Source organism: Sorex fumeus, unplaced genomic scaffold (assembly GCF_029834395.1).
Source record: "Sorex fumeus unplaced genomic scaffold, SorFum_2.1 ptg000061l, whole genome shotgun sequence".
NCBI classification, from domain to species: domain Eukaryota; kingdom Metazoa; phylum Chordata; class Mammalia; order Eulipotyphla; family Soricidae; genus Sorex; species Sorex fumeus.
Genome location: NW_026606118.1, coordinates 58455358 through 58468180, shown reverse-complemented (window position 1 = coordinate 58468180; position 12823 = coordinate 58455358). Strand labels below are relative to the sequence as shown.

Sequence of the window (12823 nt, the reverse complement as noted above, 5' to 3'; positions counted from 1 at the left end):
CGTGCAAGGCAAATGCCCTACCTGCTGTGCTATCGCTCCAGCCCAGGGCTATACATACTTACAGTACGTAAGTTTCCATCCATAACCACTCCATACTCTGCTCAAAGCTGCGGAAAGAGAAACCTCTTTTTACTTAGGATTGCTTTGGCTATTCTGAAGGTTTTATTAAGGCAAGCATTTTAACTCCTGGATCATCTCTAGCTCCCAAACTGGTTTTGGTGGGGGGATTCCCACAGTGCTCAGGACTTACACTTGGCTCTGTGCTTGGGACTGATCCCTGGAAGTCCTCAGGTGAAGGTGACCATGTATAGTCTCAGGATTAAACTTGGAGTTGCCTGTGTGCAAATCAACTGCTTTAACCCCCTATACTATCTCTCTTAAATTAAATATTTTATTATAGATTTTGTAGTTCAGTCTCTTACCCTCTTAGGAAAGGGGTGTTAGAAATGCAGCAAATTAAGGGATGGCGTGATGGTACAGCAGGTAGGGCATTTTCCTTGCATGCAACTAGTCCAGGTTCTGTCCCCATCATCCCTTATGGGCCCCCCAAGCCCTCCAGGAATAATAGCTGAGTGCAGAGTCAGGAGTAACTTAGCCCTGAGCACTGCCAGGTGTGGCACCCTTCCCCCCCACAAAACAAAAAGAAAAAGAAGGTAGAAGATAAGTGAAGAAATCAATAATTAGATATTTCTCACAGTGAAAATAAATTAGCTAATATTGGAGTAAACATACTCCCGAGAAAAGGCAAAATGAATCAATTTTATACACTCTTCTTGTAAATTATGCTCATACAGGGGTGCATGAATTAATCCTAATTCTTTTCCTTAGACTTGTACATTTTCAGGTAGACCTTGTAGCTGGGTTTTTACTTGATTTTGCTAGAAGTTACTTTAAAATAATATACAAAGCTAAAGTACAAATGTAGCACGTTCTCAGATATGAAAAATCTCTGGTCAGCGAGCTATAATCCTGATATTCTAAGCGATTGTGTTTCTCTTCTTACACGTGACAGTAATCACTGAGAAGCATCGGCCGTTGTTGATTTGGGCGCAGGGTGGCGCTCAGGGCCTCGTGCCTGGCCCGAGCTCTCTGTGCCGACTTCATCCCTCCCTGTCTCTCTCTATTGTGCCTTTTCTTTCTCTGTCTTAGAGCCCGGGGAAGCACCCAGCAACTCTCCTAGCATTCTGGCTATGTTGGAAACGTTGCAGAACGCTCCATATCTGGAAGTTCACAAAGATATGATCAGGTGGATATTGAAGGTAAGATTCCCTGGGTTCGCTCTGCTTTTTCTTGTGTGTAGCAGAAAATATTTGTTACCGTTCCATTTTAGTCACGGACAAAAATGTAGTCACACTAAAGAATTATTATTGTATTGACTGATTTTTTTTTTTTCAGACTTTCAATGCTATTAAGAAGATAAGGGAGAGTTCGTCCACCAGTCCTGTCGCGGAGACCGAAGGAACCATAATGGAAGAGGTAGCACTGTAGCACTGTCCTCCGTTGTTCATCGATTTGCTCGAGCGGGCACCAGTAATGTCTCACAATAAATTGTGAGACTTGCTGTTACTGTTTTTGGCATATCAAATACGTCATGGGGAGCTTGCCAGGCTTTGCTGTGCGGGCGAGATACTCTCAGTAGCTTGCCAGGCTCTCCAAGAGGGGTGAAGGAATCGAACCCAGGTCAGCCGTGTGCAAGGCAAACGCCCTACCCACTGTGCCATCGCTCCAGCCCGGTGGAAGAGGTGTGAGAAATTAAATAGTCGCAGTGGGAAATTGCAGCAAATTGACTATAAGCAATGAAGCTACAGTAAGAGAGTATTTGATATTATTTGCAAACACGTACATGCCAAGAAATGTACCATCATACCTTTTTTGTGAATTGTTTTATAACAGCATTTTCTTGGGGGGGAGGGAATCAGGTTGTTGTTCTTTTTAGTTTTTTTTTTTTTTCTGCTTTGCATTTTGCTGGGTTGGGTTTTTTTTTTTCTCGCCCTTGAAAAAAAGAAAAACAAAAACAAAGGATAAAGTTTGATCTAATCTGGTTAAGAAATCTTTCCTCAGGCCAGAGAGATAGTATATTGGGTAGGGCACTTGGGTTCAATCCCTGGCACTCCATATAGTCCCCAGAGCCCTGCCAGGAGTGATTTCTGAGTGCAGAGCCAGGAGTAACCCCGATCACCGCTGGATGTGGCCCAAAAACAAACCCCCCCAAAAAAGTCTTTTCTCTTGTTTAGATAGGTGAGATTGTAAAACAGGATTTAGGTTTCAGCTTCCTTTTGGTGGTCACACCCGCTGGTGTTCAGGGCATCGGGCCTTGCCAGAAAGCTGACCTGGGGGGTCTCACAGTCAGAGCCTATGCCCCGGTTTTGAGCCATCGTCACCACCAGTCAACAGCTTCCACCTAATACATATATATACATATTTTTTTAATTTTTATTAGTGAAACACTATGAGGTACACTTAAAGACTTACAAATTTTTGTGCTTGGGTTTCAGTTATACAATGATCGAGTACCCATCCCTCCACCGGTGCCCATTCTCTACCACCAATGATCCCAGTAGCCCTCCCACCCACCCCCCCTCCAGCCCCCCTATCCCACCCCGCCTCTGTGGCAAGGCATTCCCTTTTGTTCTCTCTCTCCTTTTGGGTGCTGTTGTTTGCAAAAGAGGCATTGAGTGGCAATCATGTTCGGTCTACTTTCAGCATGCTTCTCCCATCCTGGGCAGATCCTCCCAACACCCTTTACTTGGTGCTCCCTTCTCTGTCTGAGCTGCCTTTTCCCCTAGCATGTGAGGTTGGCCTCCGAGCCATAGTGTGAACCTCCTGGTACTTATTTCCACAGTTCTTGGGTGTTAATCTCCTATTGTGTTACTTTATATTCCCCAGATGAGTTCAATCTTTCTATGTCTGTCCCTCTCTTTCTGACTCATTTCACTTAGCATGATACTTTTTACTTTTCATGTAGTACCACTTGTATGTAAATTTCATGACTTCATCTTTTCCTTTTTTTTTTCTTTTTGGGTCACACCCAGCGATGCACAGGGGTTCCTCCTGGCTCTGCACTCAGGAATCACCCCTGGCAGCACTCAGGAGACCATATGGGATGCTTGGAATCAAACCCGGGTCTGCCGCGTGCAAGGCAAACGCCCTACCCACTGTGCTATCGCTCCACCCCCTTAACTTCATCTTTTCTAACAGCTGCATAGTACTCCATTGTGTAGATGTACCAAAGTTTTTTTAACCCGTCCACCTAATATTTACAATAAAGAGATTTCTGCTCCAGAAGGAAACATAGCACGTTGCATCTGACAGTCTTGTGGAATGCACTGTCATTTCAGAACCTCAGAGACAAAGACAAAGCCGAGAGGAAGAGGAAGGCGGAGATCGCACGGCTGCGGCGGGAGAAGATCATGGCCCAGATGTCCGAGATGCAGAGGCACTTCATCGATGAGAACAAAGAACTCTTCCAGCAGACTTTGGAGCTGGATGCCTCCACCTCGGCTGTGTTTGAGAATAGGTAAGTGGGGTCATAGGAAGACTCCATCTCCCGGCCAGTCGGTGGTTTTCACCTGAGGGAGAGGATGCCTTTTTCCCCTGAGTCATGAACTTCCCATCCTCAAGTCATTTTGAAGAGTCGAAAGTGTCACACCCCTTTGAAGTACTAAATCCTAAAAGCCTGCGTTTATTTGTATATGTCTGTAAGTGGTTTTTCTGCCTTTGACTAATTCATGATGAAATTATTTGTTGATTATGTTACTCAGGAAACCCTTGACATCCATCAAAGAAGGATTAATACTTGGCTCAGTTAACTGAATGCCTTCTGCTTTGCATTTGAAATACTCTGAAGAGTAAAGCAGGCGTTTTCCACCCCCTGTCCCAACACACTTTTTTGGTTTTTGACTCCTGCTTGCGAAACATGTGCTCCAGCCCACTGGGCTCTCTTTCCTGCCCTAAGGGTGATGCTTCTGACACATCTGCACAACTTCTGGCAACTCGGGTTATTCAACTCTGCGTGTTGTGTCTGCCTCCCTCCCTGCATCTGCAGCTTGATTATGGAATGGAAACAGCCTCGTCGCATTCACTTTCCCCTTTTTCTCGCAGCCCCATGGTTTCAGATACGACACTGACAGCTCTGGGTCCGGCACAGACTCAGGTCCCTGAGCAGAGACAGTATGTCACCTGCATATTGTGCCAGGAGGAGCAGGAAGTGACAGTGGAAAGCAGAGCGATGGTCCTGGCGGCATTTGTTCAGCGATCAACTGTATTATCAAAAAACAGAAGTAAATTCATTCAGGATCCAGGTGAGTTGCCACTGCTCAGAATGACCAAACTTGGGGTTAGAGCGATAGGACAGCCGGGAGGGGGGTGCTTGCCTTGCATGCAGCCAACCCAGGTTCAATCCCTGGCACCCATATGGTTTCCCCAAACACTGCCAGGAGGGATCCCTGAGTGCAGAGCCAGGAGCAACCCCTGAGCACTGCCGGGTGTGACCCAAAAAAGCAAAATCGATGGATGATGACCACAGCTGAGTATAGTTGGGTCATTCGTAATAAGACCTACAGGAAGACGTATTAATCTAACAATAGCTCTTCAAGCTTCTGGGACAAGGTGCGTTTCTCCAGCAGGAGTTCCCCGCGTGACATGGGTGGGCCCACTCCCGCACGTTTAGAATCCTCCTGAAATACACTGCAGACAAATAGTGAGGATCCGCTTAAGAGCTTTCCCTTGTGATAAAGTTTGTTGGCGCACCATTTGCCCCTTGTACTCTTCCTCATTCCTCAGCTCACTTAAAGGGTCCTAATCATGAGTTGGCACATTGAAATCGTAACAGCGATGGTGCTTTCTGATGGATGATTGCAGAAAGAAGTCCTTAGAAACTGTTCGAGCAGGGTCCTGGGACAGTTCTGACGCGTTAGCGCGCAGCAGTACAGCGGGATTCTCCCGGAAGCCGGTCCTTGAGCTCGAGATCCACCATGCACGATGCCGCATGAGAGCCTTGGCACCAGCATCAGTGGGTGGAGGGGACGGAAGCAGGTTTGGGCGGGGGGGGAGGGAGGGAGGACGCTGACTCCCCCAAAAGGCGGTGGCGACTCCAGGGGCCTCTGGCACTGTGGCTTGGCCACGCCTGGCCTCCTGCGTCGGGTGAGAGGGCTGGGTCTGTATCCCTCTACACTGATTCGTGACCAGTGTGGGCCACATCTGGGAAGTGGGAAGTGAGGCAGTTTCTCCTGATGGAAAAGGGGGTGACGATCGAATGTCCTCTTGCAGCAGCCAAGGAAATAGGTCATTTCTTCTTGTCATGGCTCCCTCTGTCGTGTACCTCGGGCCCACCACAGACACTTGGATCTCCTTGCTCTTAGAGATGTTGATATGTGTGTATGCCTCAGTGGTACCAGAGAACCTCCCAAAAGCAGTAATTTTGTCTGAGGAATTTCCAGGACTGTCCCTAAGCAGATTTTCCACATGCTTTCACAAACTCAGGTCCAATCTCCCTCTATGCTGCATGACATTTGCAGAAAGGAGCAAAATGAAACAGTTCTAGGATATCACGTTTTCTCAGATGATGCTAAATTGTACAGAAGTCTAAAAGAGGCCAGACGCTCTTTTCTTTCAGCCTTCTCTTGCCCTGGCACATGGAAGCAGGATTCTCGGATGAGCTGGCCTCTCCCCTGGCCTGGCCTGGCCACCGCCTCCTGGGCTTTCTGCTCCACTTTTTCATTTTTGATTCTGGGACAGGGATTATAATTACTCCCTGCTGACGTGTCTGGAGGCCAGAGCTCTAGGGAGCAGCCCCGCTGTTTTGCTAAAGATCCTTGTGACTTGGCTTCCCTGGAGCTGTTAAAAGCAGCCAGCCTCGTGTCGTGGAAGACTCTCTCTTCCACTGAGCACTTAGGGTTTGGTAAAGAAATGGGAATTTCAATGCCCCTCTGAGTCATATGTAAAGTATTGAAAGGTTGAGGCCTGAGCGGTAGCACATCAGGGAGGGCGCTTGCCTTGCACTTGGCTGACCTAGACTCAATCCCCGGTACCCCTTATGGTCCCCCGAGCACCACCAGGAGTAATTCCTGAGTGCCAAGCCAGAAATAATCCCTGAGCATTGCCAGATGTGACCCAAAAACTTTTTTTTTTAAATGTGTAGAGCTGGAGAGATAGTATAGCGGGTGGGGCCCTTGCCTGTATGCAGCTGACCTGGGTTCAATGCTGGCATCCCCATATGGCCCCAGGAGCAGTATCAGAAGTGACTCCTGAGTACAGAGCCAAGAATTACCCCTGAGCATCGCCAGGTGTGGCCCCCAAAACAACAAAAAAGTGAAATGCTCAAAAGAATAAATGTATAAAATGCAAAGTTCCCATTTCAGCGAAGGTCAGAGATGATTAGATAGTTGGTTCTCTACGGTGAAAATTAAGAGGGTTCGCTTTCTAAATAGTTCAGAGTCCTACATTTGTTATTGGCGTCTTAAGTGAAAGGATTTAACTAGCATTTCAGGTTTACCAGTCCTTGATGTCACGGACTTCACAATTTGATGCGGTATGTTCCTATAGAAAAATGATTGTTTTGTTTGTTGTTTGTTTTATGATGCAGAAAAATATGATCCATTATTCATGCACCCTGACCTGTCCTGCGGAACACACACAGGCAGCTGTGGGCACATTATGCATGCCCACTGTTGGCAAAGGTAACTCGTGTTTGTGATCGAGGGACGCTTACCCAGGGGTCGGGGATGGAGCTCGGTGGCAAAGCACGTGCTTGCATGTGTATGGGTTCTTCCAGACACTCCAAAACTTAAAATTTGAAGCCTGCTAAAGAGAAGCTTAGCCAGTGATGCAAAATTAAATTTTTGAATAAAGGAAATTCCATTCCAGGAAAGAGAGCAAATGGGGCCTGAGCAATAATACAGAAGAGAAGGCACTTGCCTTGCATGCGACCTACCTAGGTTCAATCCCCAATGCCCCATATGGTCCCCTGAGCACTGCCAGGAGTATTTCCTGAGTGCAGAGCCAGGAGTAATGCCTGAGCATTGCCAGGTGTGGCCCGAAAAGAAAAAGGTGGGGGGGGGGAAATGGAACATAAAACTTAAGATACTTAAGGGGAAAACTGTCACTTCCTAATAAAATGACAACTGAAGTTTATTTGCTTTATCATCCATGTGAAGGAGGGACTTAATAACATCCTGGTGTATCAGATATGTCTTTTAATGTGTGGGTTTGAATTGGCTCAGAAAGTGGGAGAAGCCCAAGAAACGTCATATTTTTCTTAAAGACCAGGGTGCACACCTGTGGATTCTAGAAGTGTTCAGGCTTGTTTCTATGACGGCCTCAGTGTGACCTGGCTCCTTGAGCTAAGATGAGGTAACCTGGAATCCATCTATCTGGTTCCCCTGGGCGCCTCTAAGCCGGACTAACCCGTGCTGTTGTTCCAGCATTGTGCCTCCCGCAGTGCTTATTTGCATGTTAGTCCTTCTAAAATTTGCCTATTTGGGTGCCAGAGAGATAGCATAGGGGGTAGGGCGCTTGCCTTGCACTTGGCCAGCCCCAGTTAAATCCCTAGTGCTGTATCAGGTCCCTGAGCAAACAGCCAGAAGTAAACCCTGAGCACTGTTGGGTGTGACTCCCTCCCCCCCAAAAAAAATCATAATTTTGGGACTGGAGCGATAGCACAGCAGGTAAGGCATTTGCCTTGCATGCGGCCGACCCATGTTCAATTCCTAGCATCCCTTATGGTCCCCTGACCACCGCCAGGGGTAACTCCTGAGTGCAGAGCCAGGAGTAACCCCTGTGCATCACCCGGTGTGACCCAAAAACCAAAATAATAATAATAATAATTTTATTTTGCCTGTTTCAAACTCAACCCATTTTTGTAGTTAAGGCAGTTCCAAAATTAAAGTCACCAGTGTTCAAAATGGGTCACTTACTGTTAATATTTTAATTTGTTGAGACAAATTCTTTTAAATGTTTGGCTTGTGACTTACAGAAAAAGAATAGTTTTTTGGTTTTTAACTCCTCATGTCTTTGTCAAGGTATTTTGATTCTGTTCAAGCGAAAGAACAGCGAAGGCAACAGAGACTACGTTTGCATACAAGCTACGATGTCGAAAATGGAGAATTCCTTTGCCCTCTCTGTGAGTGCTTAAGCAACACTGTCATTCCTCTGCTGCTTCCCCCAAGAAATATTTTTAATGGGTAAGTTCTGACTCAAGGCCTTCATATCACGGGTAAATGGCAGGCGTTCTAGCTCCTTTCCAAATTTTTTAGCAGTCATGTCATCTGCCAAGACCTGTGGAGTACGATTTTGGTTTTTAGACCAAGATTTGTTCCAGAGTCACTCATAAACACTATGCAAGATATAAAACTTGTATGTTTTCATGAAAACTGTCTTTATTTCGAAGACCCTGCTTAAAATACCTGCCCTCATACTCTGTAAGACATGCTCATTAGGGTCCAGAGCAATAGTACAGCAGACGGGCACTTGGCTTGCACACGGCCAACTCAGTTCCCGGCATCCCATGGATCCTCCGAGCCCTTCAGGAGTAACTCCTGAGTGCAGAGGAACAAGCCCTGAGCATTGCTGGGTCTGGCCCCCAAAACAAAAATGATGACATGATCAGTAAATTATAGAGGGGGAGGGGCATCTCAAACTGACAATATTAAGTTTTTTTCCGGCTCTTTACGGCCAACAGGAGTTTTAGGGTTGGGCCAAAAAATAGTATCTGTTGGTGTATTTAAAATCGTGAATTTTCATTGCTTCATAATTTAGGCGCATTTCATTAACAAATAAATATTATACTTTTAAGTGTGAATTTGATACTGTATGACCTAGTATGACCTTTATTTCTCCAGTTATGAATATGGATCATCTATTTCTGTGCTACAATGTGGGTTCAGTTCAAAGTAAGGGCAGTTTTTCCTTCCTCTTTAATTTTAGTAGTTCATACTTCTTAGTGTTCATTACCAAAAATGTTTTCGAAAGTCATATTGGGTTTGGGGCCAGTGAGATACTACAGTAGGTGTGACACTGGCCCTGCACACAGCTGACCCAGGTTTTATCCTGAGCAGGAGTAAGCCCTGAGCACAGCTGGGTGTGGCTCAAAAACAAAATTTGAGTGTCATTCTTTTTTCTTCATAAAAGAATATCATGGGGGCTGGAGCGATAGCACAGTGGGTAGGGCATTTACCTTGAGCACGGCTGACCCGGGTTCGATTCCCAGCATCCTGTATAGTCCCCTGAGCACCGCCAGGGGTGATTCCTGTGCATTCCATATGGTCCCCTGAGCACTGCCAGGAGTAATTCCTGAGTGCAGAGCCAGGAGTAACCCCTGTGCATCGCCAGGTATGACCGAAAAAGAAAGAAAGAAGAAGAAAAAGAAAGAATATCATGTGGCCAGAGTAACACCTGGCCAACCCATGCTCAATCCTCAGCACCCCATATTGTCCCCTGATCCCTGCAGGAGTTATCCCTGAGCTCGCAGCCAGAAGAAAGCCCTGAGCATGACCAGATGTGATACAAAAACCAAAAATGAAATCTCTCTGTGTGTGTGCACACGTACATATATGTGTGTGTATGTACACATGTGTGTATATATGTGTGTATGTATGTGTATATATAGATCATGATACTGACATCTCCATTTAAACTGATAAAGAAGTGAATTACTGTTAGAGTAAGGAGTCACCAGATACAAGGGGAAAAGTCACTTTTGGTAGGTTTCACCCATCTTTTTGTGGACCGGGTTTTATTCTTTTTCCCCACGAGTTCTTTGGCGTAGTCATTAAGAAACAGGTTTTGGGTTCAGAGAGAGGTGGGTATGAATGTCAGCTCCATCTTTTTTATATTGGTTTGGTCGAGTTACATAGCTCTAAACCTCATTTTCCTTGTCTGTAAAATGAGGACAATAATATTACCTATTTCTTAATATTTTGAGTAAATGTACTATAAAATGCTTAGAGTAAAATGCTTTAAGTGCTTATAACGTAATAAGCACTCAGTAAACACTGATGGTACGGTAACTTAGTTGAACATTTAAGAAATACTAGCAAATTTCAGCATTTGAAAAATTGCAGATTCTGGGGTCAGATAATACAGCAGGTAGGGTGTTTGCCTAGCATTCAGCTAACCTGGGTTCAATCCTTGACAATGCATGTGGTCCCCTGAATCCCACCAGGAGTGACCCCTGAGCACAGAGCAAGGGGTAAGTAATATACACAGCCAGGTATGGCCCCAAAACCAAGAAGGGGGGAAAAAAGCGCAAATTTTCACAGTGTCATTAGCATTGTCTTGACAAATAATGCATTTTTATTTCCATTGGCAAATACCTATTTGGATTTTTTTAAGGCCATAAATGTTCCCTAGGCATTTTTTTCTATAATATTTTAAAGCATGTTTAAAGTATCATGCCCAAAATCATTTAAGCACTCTTTTCTGTATCTTAAACTAAGCAACAACAACTAAATACTAAATACTCTCTATAATCTTTTCTAGGAGGTTAAATTTTTCAGACCAACCAAATCTGACTCAGTGGATTAGAACGGTATCTCAGCAAATAAAAGCCTTACAAGTCCTTAGGAAAGAAGAAAGCAGTCCTAGTAAGTCCTGGTCACCCGCTTCCATTCTCCCCTGAAGCCCGAGGGCGCTGGAAAGGGTAGATCTGGAAGAAATGGCTTAAAATTAAAAGTGAAGCCTCTCGTTTTAAAACGGGACTGATTCTCACGTGCTTCGTCTTACGAATTAAAATCTGGTTGGGCCACAGTGCCCTTACTCCACGTGAAGCGTTTGATAAAGGCTTTGCACCGGTTCCTCCGTTCTCTTGGGGGTCTCCTGGGGGAGGGGAGATGTCGCTGGCAGGGCCTGCTGGCACTACCCCCGGTGGCCCGGCTTCCAGGCTCCGCACTGTGCTGACGGCCGTGCCAGGAGGCGATGGGAGCGGAGCGTGGGTCTGGCTCTCCTAGGCCCGCGGCCGCACCTCTTCTTCCCTCCCTCCTGGCTGTGGTCTTGTGGCTCTACCCTGTAAGCACAGCCTCGCTGCCTGGGCCAGCTCAGTCCAAGTTTGGCATGAACGTCGTGCCAGGTTTTGTTCATGAGGACTTTGCCTGTCGCTTTCCGGCCTCTCGGACTGGACTCCGGGGGTGCTGGCCCAAGAGTAACTGTGCTCATGTTTGCTTCGCCAGGTGCTGCCTCTCCGAAGCACACGGGGAGCCCAGTGGCTGCGGCGCTCCCAGAAGGGTTTCGACCTGATTTTTATCCTAAGTGAGTAGATTCTCTTACTCCTTTTGAATCTTGTCTATGTGATTATGAAAGACTCACTCTGCAGTTAGGTCACGCCAGGGGAAAAAATGTTACAGGATGTTCGTCTTGAATTCTCAAAGGTTACATGACCTTTGAGGTGGGGGCCTCCCAGGGGACCGTTTCCTGCCGCTTCTGCCCAGCAGGGCCAGCAGAGGCCGTACTGCTTGGACTCTGCAGGGGATGGCCTGGGCCACCCCAGTGATGCTCAGGGACCTCTCTGGATTCTCTGGAGATGCTCAGGGGTGCCAGGGTTAGAACCCGGGTCAGCAGCTTGCAAGATGCACTGTAATCCTTGTCCTTTTCTCTCCAGCCCCTCATTCATAACATGAGCTTTTTGCTCGGGCGGGCACCAGTAACATCTCACAACAAATTGTGAGACTTGTTACTGTGTTTGGCATATCGAATACGTCACGGGGAGCTTGCCAGGCTCTGCCATGCAGGCGAGATACTCTCGGTAGCTTGCCGGGCTCTCCGAGAGGGGCAGAGGAATCAAACTCGGGTCGGCCATGTTGGCTGCGAGCGATAGCACAGCGGGTAGGGTGTTTGCCTTGCACACGGCAGACCCGGGTTCAATTCCTCTGCCCCTCTCGGAGAGCCCAGCAGGCTACCAAGTATCTCGCCCCCACGGCAAAGCCTGACAAGCTATCTTTGAGGTATTCGATATGCCAAAAACAGTAACATGATCTTTATTGTGGGTATATCAATAAATCTAGCATTCAAAAGTAACTGTTCAGCCTCTGACTTTATAGTTCTGAGTACGGCCCCATTAACCTGTTTCTGACCTACGATCAAAACCAGCACATGTTTAGGGGCCGGAGAGATAGTACAGCGGGGTTAGGTGCTTGCCGAGCTCGCAGCCGACGACGAGTTTGATATGGTTCCCCCACTGAGCACCAATGGGTGTGGCCCCCCCAAAAAAGAGCAAAAAAACCCAGAATATTTTCAGTACTCTTCCCCTGCGGCTAGTGAGTCCCAAAATGCAGCTTGGATTCTCGAGAGAGATGACGTGGAGCTGCTGTTCATTAGCTCTGTCACTTGGTGCAGATTGCTGGGCCTGCCTCCGTCCATTCATCTCCTGGCCTGTTAGGGTATCGGAAACAGGATCTTCCTAATAAGTGTAAATGCAGATAAAGTGGCAAGACCCATGTTAAGCTACCTGGAAGCTGTGCGTTGCTCCTAAAATTAATCATTTAACTCTGTGAAAACGGCCCTAGAAGGCACCGGTAGAGAGGTCCTGTATCCCGCTCTGCCCTTCGTACCGTCTCCTGCTCTCCTGTGCTGTCCTGTGGCTTTGTTTCTGCTGCTAGCTACCTGCTTGTTTCTCTTTAAAACTCTCAGTTCACTGCCTCCGGCTCTGTCGTTTCTAAGCCCTGTCTCTTTCTGTTGAACGGTGGTCGAGGATTCTGCCCTTGCCCTTGCCCTGCCCACAGCTTGTCACCATCTCCCAATACAATTACTTATGACTTAGACATGTATAGTCCTGGGATGTAACTCCGTGCCAGAGCGCTTGTCTTTTTCGTGTGAGGTCCTGGGCTACACCTCT

General features: G+C 46.8%; 1 protein-coding gene across 2 annotated transcripts in view; it reads left to right on the top strand.

The window, feature by feature from the left end:
- Positions 1-12823, top strand: part of UBR2 (ubiquitin protein ligase E3 component n-recognin 2) — a 118230-nt gene that overhangs the window by 83858 nt on the left and 21549 nt on the right. For both annotated transcript variants that reach the window (XM_056126002.1, XM_056126001.1), the window contains exons 27-34: positions 1150-1259; positions 1396-1476; positions 3339-3517; positions 4102-4301; positions 6584-6677; positions 8019-8180; positions 10477-10580; positions 11163-11241. In XM_056126002.1, coding sequence (XP_055981977.1) covers positions 1150-1259; positions 1396-1476; positions 3339-3517; positions 4102-4301; positions 6584-6677; positions 8019-8180; positions 10477-10580; positions 11163-11241 — 1009 coding nt within the window. The remainder of the gene's footprint in view (positions 1-1149; positions 1260-1395; positions 1477-3338; positions 3518-4101; positions 4302-6583; positions 6678-8018; positions 8181-10476; positions 10581-11162; positions 11242-12823) is intronic.